Genomic DNA, 9472 nt, shown 5'->3' on the forward strand with positions numbered 1-9472 from the left:
TTCTTTTTAAGCTCTTCTTGCATTTTCAGTAGACAACTTTAATGTATTTTATAAGCATGTTCTTTATAATTTCAGTGCAATTTTATTTATTGTGTGTGTGTGTTTTAATAAATGAAAAGAAACCAATTATTAAAAAAAAAGAAATATGTGGTCAACAAGGCCTTGTGGAATTCTCTCAACAGATTCCTTCATTACTAATAATAGAGGCAAAATGACTCCCATCCACTAGTGCGCATGACTCTGGCCAATCACTTGAGATTGTTCCGTGAATATCAGCGTATACTCTAACATTTCCACCAATCAGCGACATCACCAGACGAAATAAGGCGGGGTTTGCAACGACATAGGCGGACTCACCCGTCAGTCATTCAGTGATTTGACATTGAAAGTAACGGAATACCGAAGCGCTGGAGATGCTGTGAGCCGAGTGAAAGCATTGATGTTTCGGCCGTGTTTTTCTTTTACAACATGATATTTAGTCCATGTATCGACCATCTCGACACGTGAACACATGGTATGTCATCGACAACAGTTATATATCTGTTGTTTTTCTCGTAAGGTAAGACCGAAGCGTCTGTAGTACAGATGATAAATGTAGCTGATTTGACTGCATTCAATGGCCTTGTTTATTATAATAACATCTTTGGCAATTTATTTTAAGACTTCGAATATTATACTACTGTATTATTATATATATATATATATATATATATGAATATTTTTATAATATTATACTATATTATATAATATTATACAAAATATTATACAGATATCTTTTGCCGGTAATTAAAAATAATATGTTATTATTGTAATTATTATTGTTGTTGTAGGTAGTAGGCGAGGTAATCTATTATTATTATTATTATTAATAATAATAATAACAACAATAATATTAAGAATTGTAATATATTTCTGATTTACTATTAGCCATTTATTTAGAAAAACAAGTTACAGCAATACAATTTTTTGTTTATTTTATATATTAATATAATGTATTTTTATAATTTATAGCTGAAATTACACAAGGCAGCTACAAATTCATAAACACACTTTTGCTAGAAAACAGTGGCATATAGGGCAGCCGTTCTTTTGTTGAGCCCTGACTTTGCATCTCACAGAGGTTTTTTCCTTCTCTCTGACTGTTTTTTATTCCTAGCTTTCTGATTTGCACCATTAGATCATCTCTCAGTGGTCCCTGTCAACCTCATCATCATGGAGGGCCAGTATGTCACCATTCATGGCCTCAACATCACTCACAGCCCTCTTGGAGCACCAGCCATGTCTATCGACAAACTTTTCCCGGCTCTGCTGGAGTGCTTTGGCATCATCCTGTGTGGCTATGTGGCGGGTCTCAGTGACATCATCAGCGTCGGACAGGTCAAAGGCCTGGGAAGTTTTGTGTCATGTTTCGCACTTCCTGCGTTGCTCTTCAAGAACATGGTGCAGCTGCAGTTTGAGCATGTCGTCTGGTCTTTTCTATGGAGCATTTTGATCGCAAAAGTGTGTGTGTTCTTGCTAGTTTGTGTGCTGACGCTGTTGGTGGCAAATCCTGAGAGCAAATACAGTAAAGCTGGGCTGTTTGCTATCTTTGCCACTCAGAGCAATGACTTTGCACTGGGATATCCTATAGGTGAGGATCTCCTCACATAGAAATACATCTAAAGTACACATGCACATAGGGTTGTGTACAAAAAAAATTGATATTGTGTCAATAATCATGAGATAATTTTCCTCATACAGTGGATGCGCTGTACAGGACTTCGCACCCAGAGTATATGCAGTATATATATTTGGTGGCTCCTGTGTCTCTGATGCTGCTGAACCCTGTGGGCTTTGCTTTGTGTGAGATTCAGAGATGGAGACACACCAATGACCGCAACTACAGCAAACTGCATGTGATCTTTACAGTCATACTGCAGGTGCGTGTGTTTATCTTGATCCAGACGTTTCTGTTGATGTCTTCCTTTTTTACGTTATTCTAATCTTTCCTCTTTTTTTCAGGTTTTGAAGAACCCAATAGTCTTCATGGTTATTGTTGGAATTCTCTCTCATTTCCTGTTTGGTGGACGTGTGCCTGTTTTGCTAGGAGAGTTTGTTGATGGACTGGCAAACTCTTTTGGAGGGGCGGCACTCTTTTATCTGGGCCTGAACATGGTGGGACAGATGGGTAAACTCACACGCAGCACTGGGGTTTCACTCATCCTGCTTATCACTGCCAAACTGTGAGTGAAAATTAGTTGTATGTGGGGCGTTTTGGCATAGCGGTTAAAGATCTGGGACCAGAAGATTGTAGTTTTGAACTCCACACTATTTGGTTTATGAGGTTGCTAAGATTATAACAGTTGTAGCAAATTTTACTATCAGACCAATGTGTCATTTATCATCAGCAGTGTTGTTATTGTTAGCTAAAAGTAGAGAGTAAAACTTTAGTTTATGGACCAATTCTCACTATTAACTAGTTGCTTATTAGCATGCATATTACTAGCATTTTGGCTGTTTATTAGAACTTATAAAGCACATATTAATGCCTTATACTGCACGACCATATTTTACATCCCTTCATCCTGCCCCATACCTAAACTTAACAACTACCCTACTAACTATTAATAAGCAGCAAATTAGGAGTTTATTGAAGCAAAAGTCATAGTGAAAATTGGTCCCCAAACTAAAGTGTGACCTAAATTAAAGGTAAAAAGAAACATTTAAAAACATAAAACTAATAAAAATAACAAAAGCACATAACACAATTACTAAAACTTAACCTAAAATAAAAAGGAAAGCTGAAAATATAAAAAAAAATCTAATTGAAAAATGTGAATAGTTTACAATAGTACAGTATATAAATAATACAGAAATAAGACTGATCATCAGGCTGCAATTTTTTCATTGTATTTGATTTTAATGAAATAATCATTTATGTATTTATTCAAAATATTTACAATCAGCAAATAAATAATTACACTGAATCAGTTAAAAGTCAGAACATTATTTAAATATGGCTAGCTGTGGAACAAGCAAGATTCAGTCATTTAAAATGTATATTTGATGTACTGTATATAAGTATATAAACCTGGTTCTTGTGTATTTAAAACACATTTGCTTTATTAGTACTATTACATAAATCTCATTCTTGTTTCCTTTATGTATGACTAACAAATATGCATCACATTAAGTTTAGTACGTTGTTTTTTGTTATAACTGTGTAATGCAAATAATGTACATTTTATATGCTATTAAAATGCATAGATCTTGAATATATGCATAAATATATTATTTGAGTGCTGGTCCATACAATTTAGACAGATTTATGACTGTGTGTTTCTGTTTTCCAGGCTAGTTATGCCATTGTTGTGTAAGGACATGGTGGAGCTGTTGGATGCTGGTAATTCCAGCTCTGTAAATCACTCCAGCCTGTCTGATTATGCTTTCCTTTATGGAGTCTTCCCTACCGCTCCCAGTGTGGCCATATATGCTGTCCAGTACAACATGGAGCTGGAGGTGGTAAGCGATGAATGAATTCCTGCAAATGTCACTCAGACTCAGTCATTGCTATTAAACATTTAGCCAACACAAATCAATACAAGTGTATTGTGTGTGGTAGGTGACCTCTGGTATGGCCATTAGCACGTTCCTATCAGCGCCCATAATGTATGTGTCGGCATGGTTACTGACCATTCCGTGGATGGAGGCCACATCCCTGGTGACGGAGCTGCAGGACGTGAGCTTTAACATCAGCATTGTCAGCCTAATAGCCCTGGTGAGTGTGTGGGTTAATATGTAAAAGAACGCATGTCATTTGCTTACAGACTTATTCAGTTAGATCTCTTCTCTTCTCTTCTCTTCTCTTCTCTTCTCTTCTGTGTTTTATGTTTCATTTCTGATTCTATTCTGTTCTGTATGTTTACTTCTGTCTGTCTATTGTATTTTGTTCTATTTAATTTAGGGTTTCTTCTCTTCTCCTGTTACTTATGGTTTATTTCTGATTCTATTCTATTCTATTCTATTCAGGTGAGGTGCACTTCCCTTCTTCTGTCTCTTCTGGTTAACTTCTGATCTATTCAGTTCTGTTCACTTAATTCTATTCTATTCACTGCTTCTGTCTGGTCTGGTTCACTCCTGCTTCTATTCTGTTCTCTTCTTTCTATTTTATTCTGTTCTATTATTTTCTATTCTATTGGTTTTCATCTTCTGTCTCTTCTGGTTCACGTCTATTCTATTCTAGTCTAGAGTATTCTGTTCAAGTCCTCTTCTGTCTTATCTGTTTTTTGTTTCTGTTTCTATCCTGTTCACTTATTCTATTGTATTTTATTCAGGTTTCTAGGTTTCTTTTTATGTTTGATATATTTGAGAGGGAGAGATACTTTGAAAGACCTGGCTTAATATGCACATGTAACCATAGAGAACATAAGCCTATATAGTAATATTAAGAGGATTAGAAATCAAAGGTTCTACATCAAACAAAGAAATATCTGAAATATGTGATCCCAGAAACAATGAGTTACAAAATCTGGATTACCAGAATGTTTGTTTGTGTGTGTGCGTGTGTATTGCAGGGTTGGACCCTTGCTGTCATGCTACTGAGTAAGAAGTTTAGGAGGCTGCCGCATATGTTTGCCACAAATCTGTTCTTAGCACAGGTACATAATCTTGCACAAAGACAGACATTCATTATTCTATAGACATATACTGAATGAGGGACCTAAATCATACCTCTTGTTGAGGGATCTTTTGACTAGCAACTACCCTAAATACTCTAACACTAAAAAACAGAATACCTTAGCAGCCATAAAGCAATGCCCTGGCAACCAGCAAGTTGTTTTAACATATTCTTCCTCAGTATGGTATTCCTAAGTATGCTATGTTTTTTGTCTCTAATGCAGCTACTAGCGTGCGTGTCAATGATGTTGTGGAAGATTTTTCTGAAGCAGGGGAACGTGTTTGGCCAAATTCTCACCTTTACTCTGCTTTATGGGTCTCTTTACAGTACCTACATGTGGACAGGTAATGAATCATCACACACACACATTAAACAATACTTTATGGATAAGGGTAATTTTCATTGTGTGATATTAGGTTGCAGTACATCTCCTTTGTGTTGTGCAGTTGTAGCGATGTTTAGCAGTTGTGTAGATATTGTGTTGTAGGTCTTTTGGCGTTCGCTCTTACTTTATTGGGCAGAAATGAAAACTTGAAAGTGAAACCTATCTTTTTCATCATCTTTGGTTGGGGGTGAGTATATATGTGTGTGTCTGTGTGTATGTGTATGCGTGTGTATTTATTCAAAAATAAATTCATATAATTGTTTTATTTTCCAAGTTAAATTAAATGACATTACATTAAATTATGCTTTGAAACTGACAGGAAATGATACAGCAGAACTGCAAATTCATTGGAGAAAACACCTGTTGTGTTTTAATTTTGTCTATCTTAGAGTTCCTTTTCTGATTGTGGGTGGGCTACTCATGGTAGGACAAAGAATGAGTGACAACTTGGACGCCGCATTCTTTTATGGCAAGGGGCAGGTAGGTTGGGATTTTTGACTGTGTTTATACAAAACCTCACAATGCATGTCACAATTTATTTGTGTCTGTCTATTAACTTGTTTCTTTCCCCACCCCCCTTCCATTCTCTCTTTTTCTTCAGATTGTGTGTACTCTGGTAGTTCTGGGTTGCAGCATCATGCTGGGTGGTCTGTCTTTGATGGGTTTGAGCCGAGGGGCCCAGGAGGAGCAGAACTATCAAGCCCTAGATCAAAACTCCATGACAGGCACATCAGAAGATGTGAGACAACCCCAGACAGAGAACCAGCACTCATCTGAGCTCGAACAAACCTACAGCAGCCTTAACACGGGTAACTGTATATTTCTGCTGTATGCATGTGCATATATTCAGTATTGGGGAACTAAAAGTAAAAAAGCAAATAACTTAAAGGGATAGTTCACCCATAAATGAAATTCTTCATTATTTGCTCACCTTTATGTCATTCCAAATCTGACTTTCTTTCTTCTGCGGAACACAAAATATATGTTTAAGAATGTTTCAGCTGTTTTTGTCTGAGTAATAAAAGTCACTGCAGTTCAAAACAACACTGGACCCTAATGACTTTCTTTGTATGGACAAAAAAAATACACTGAGACGTTGAATAAATAATGAAAATAATGTTAGATTTTCATTTTTGAGTGAACTATCCCTTTAAAGGAATAGTTCACCCCAAAAAAGAACATTTTCTGAAAATGTACACACTCTAAGGCCATCCAAGATGTAGAAGGGTTTTTTCTTCATCAGAACAGATTTGGAGAAATTTAGTATTACATCACTTGTTCAGCAGTGGATCCTCTGCAGTGAATGGGTGCCGTGAGAAAGAGCTGATAAAAACAACTGATAAAAACATCACAATAATCCACAATCAATCAACATGATTCCAGTCCATCAATTAACATCTTGTGAAGTGAAAAGTTGCATGTTTGTAAGAAGCAAATCTATCATTAATTGATTATTGTGGTGTATTTGTTAGCTGTGTGAGCTCATTCTGACGGCACCTATTCACTGCGGATCCATTTGTGGACAAGTGATGTAATGCGAAATTTCTCCAAATCTGTTGCAGTAAAGAAACAAACTCGCCTACATCTTGGATAGCCTGAGGGTGGTTTTCATTTTGGGTGAACTATTCCTTTTAGTAAGGTGACAGTAGTGCTTTTCTAATTATGTGCATATTTCTAGAATGTATGTGTAGTATAACTTCTTCTTTGTTGTTGACAGATGTTTGTTGTAGTGAACCCATGCCAGATATGATAGTTGGGCATCTTAACGACTCGCCAGTGCCTTCAGCAGGTTGAAATATTTTTTTATTTCACTTTCATCAAGTTATTAAATAAAGTTTCATCAGGGAAAAGCATGTTTCTGTTCTAGGGATTTTCCTGAGAGAGGCGTCAAGCTCTTCACGTGTGCAGGAGGAGAGACAAATAGCTCGACATGTGCTCCTCTGCCTGCTCCTCGTTGTCAGCATGCTGGCTGTATGTCCACTCCACATACTGTATGAGAAAGACATACACTCCCAAAAAACACATACATACACACGCATAATGAAGTAAGCACCATGAAGCATTGTCAGTTATACTCTGACCACTATTTACAACATCCTCCAAAAATCTTTTTTTATATTTGGGACTGATTATTTGTATGTTTCAGAACCTGTCCAGCTGTCTGTGGTGGTTGTTCAGTGCTGATCCAGGACGTCTTTACCTTGAACTGCAGTTCTTTTGTGCTGTAGCCAATTATGGACAGGTGACAACAGTCACACAATTCTCACTGCAGACTTATAACAGCTCGATACATATGAAGAGATGGTGTTAATATTTAAAATATCCTATTTCTCCTTCAGGGTTTTATTTCCTTTGCAATTTTTGGGTTGGATGAGCATCTTATTATTCTTCCATTCAAAAAGCGGTAAATCAGCCATGTTTGTGTTATTATTCTATAGACTCTATTGTGACAATTTTTGGATGTAGCCTCAGCAGCGGCATTCTGTGTTTGTAGGCTGGCTGCTCTGTGTGGTTTTGGTGAGGATGAAAGCCTTGAGTCTGCTGCTGTTCCTGAGGAAATACGACTGACCTGTACACAGTTTGTGAGATACCACAAAGATCAGTGTGTTCAGGATATTGTTCGCAATAGAGGGTGAGTGTCAGTATTAATTTAGTATCAGTGAGATACTGCTACTGTTTTTATTCATATTTTGAATTTGTCTTTATTTCTATATTCACTATTTTTATTCTAATTGTGGTTAAAGTTTTAGTAATTTTGTTTTGTGTTTTTGTCATTTTTATTATGCCCCCCCCCAAATACAGTGGTGTGAAAAGTTTTTTTGCATGTTTGTCATACTTTAATGTTTCAGATCATCAAACTAATTTAAATATTAGTCAAAGAAAACACAAGTAAACACAACATGCAGTTTTTAAATGAAGGTTTTTATTATTAAGGGAAAACAAAATCCAAAACTACATGGCCCTGTGTGAAGAAGTGTTTTTCCCCTGTCAAAACTGTGGTTTATCACACACGAGTTCAATTTCTCTAGCCACACCCAGGCCTGATTACTGCCACACCTGTTCGCAATCAAGAAATCTCTTAAATAGGACCTGCCTGACAAAGTGAAGTAGACCAAAAGATCCTCAAAAGCTAGACATCATGCCAAGATCCAAAGAAATTCAGAAACAAATGAGAAAGAAAGTAATTGAGATCTATCAGTCTGGAAAAGGTTATAAAGCCATTTCTAAAGCTTTGGGACTCCAGCGAACCACATTATTCACAAATGGCAAAAACATAAAACAGTGGAGAACCTTCCCAGGAGTGGCCGGCCGACCAAAATTACCCCAAGAGCACAGCGACGACTCATCCAAGAGGTCACAAAAGACCCCACAACAACATCCAAAGAACTGCAGTCCTCACTTGCCTCAGTTAAGGTCAGTGTTCATAACTCCACCATAAGAAAGAGACTGGGAAAAAATGGTCTGCATGGCAGAGTTCCAAGACGAAAACCACTGCTGAGAAAAAAGAACATAAAGGCTCGCCTCAGTTTTGCCAGAAAACATCTTGATGATCCCCAAGATTTTTGGGAAAATACTCTGTGGACTGACGAGACAAAAGTTGAACTTTTTGGAAGGTGTGTGTCCCATTACGTCTGGCGTAAAAGTAACACTACATTTCAGAAAAAGAACATCATACCAACAGTAAAATATGGTGGTGGTAGTGTGATGGTCTGGGGCTGTTTTGCTGCTTCAGGAACTGGAAGACTTGCTGTGATAAATGAAACCATGAATTCTGCTGTTTACCAAAAAATCCTGAAGGAAAATGTCCGGTCATCAGTTCGTGACCTCAAGCTGAAGCAAACTTGGGTTCTGCAGCAGGACAATGAACCCAAACACACCAGCAAGTCCACCTCTGAATGGCTGAAGAAAAACAAAATGAAGACTTTGGAGTGGCCTAGTCAAAGTCCTGACCTGAATCCAATTGAGATGCTGTGGCATGACCTTAAAAAGGCGGTTCATGCTCGAAAACCCTCCAATGTGGCTGAATTACAACAATTCTGCATAGATGAGTGGACAAGAATTCCTCCACAGTGCTGTAACAGACTCATTGCAAGTTATCGCAAACGCTTGATTGCAGTTGTTGCTGCTAAGAAGTGTTTGCCCCCTAAAGGTTTAGGTTTAGGGGGCAAACACTTCTTCACACAGGGCCATGTAGATTTGAATTTTGTTTTCCCTTAATAATAAAAACCTTCATTTAAAAACTGCATGTTGCGTTCACTTGTGTTATCTTTTACTAATATTTAAATTTGTTTGATGATCTGAAACATTAAAGGGTGACAAACATGCAAAAAAAAAAAGAAATCAGGAAGGGGGCCAACACTTTACACACCATTGTATATATATACAGACACACACACACACATATATATATATATATATATATATATACA

General features: G+C 37.1%; 1 protein-coding gene across 2 annotated transcripts in view; it reads left to right on the plus strand.

Moving 5' to 3' along the window:
* The first annotated feature begins 395 nt into the window (after positions 1-395).
* LOC107584777 (integral membrane protein GPR155-like) overlaps positions 396-9472 on the plus strand; it is a 12289-nt gene continuing 3212 nt past the window's right edge. The window contains exons 1-16 of one of the 2 annotated variants that reach the window (XM_016271513.1): positions 396-559; positions 1157-1630; positions 1741-1919; positions 2002-2222; positions 3333-3501; positions 3602-3757; positions 4554-4637; positions 4881-5001; positions 5145-5229; positions 5432-5522; positions 5644-5851; positions 6760-6831; positions 6910-7013; positions 7189-7284; positions 7382-7446; positions 7537-7674. In XM_016271513.1, the coding sequence (XP_016126999.1) occupies positions 1213-1630; positions 1741-1919; positions 2002-2222; positions 3333-3501; positions 3602-3757; positions 4554-4637; positions 4881-5001; positions 5145-5229; positions 5432-5522; positions 5644-5851; positions 6760-6831; positions 6910-7013; positions 7189-7284; positions 7382-7446; positions 7537-7674 (2207 nt within the window). In that variant the 5' untranslated portion in view covers positions 396-559; positions 1157-1212. Of the gene's footprint in view, positions 560-1156; positions 1631-1740; positions 1920-2001; positions 2223-3332; positions 3502-3601; positions 3758-4553; positions 4638-4880; positions 5002-5144; positions 5230-5431; positions 5523-5643; positions 5852-6759; positions 6832-6909; positions 7088-7188; positions 7285-7381; positions 7447-7536; positions 7675-9472 lie in introns of those variants that run through there. The other variant, XM_016271514.1, reaches the window with a different exon arrangement.

The sequence above is a fragment of the Sinocyclocheilus grahami genome, unplaced genomic scaffold (assembly GCF_001515645.1).
Source record: "Sinocyclocheilus grahami isolate Dianchi unplaced genomic scaffold, SAMN03320097.WGS_v1.1 scaffold63.1, whole genome shotgun sequence".
Lineage (NCBI taxonomy): Eukaryota > Metazoa > Chordata > Actinopteri > Cypriniformes > Cyprinidae > Sinocyclocheilus > Sinocyclocheilus grahami.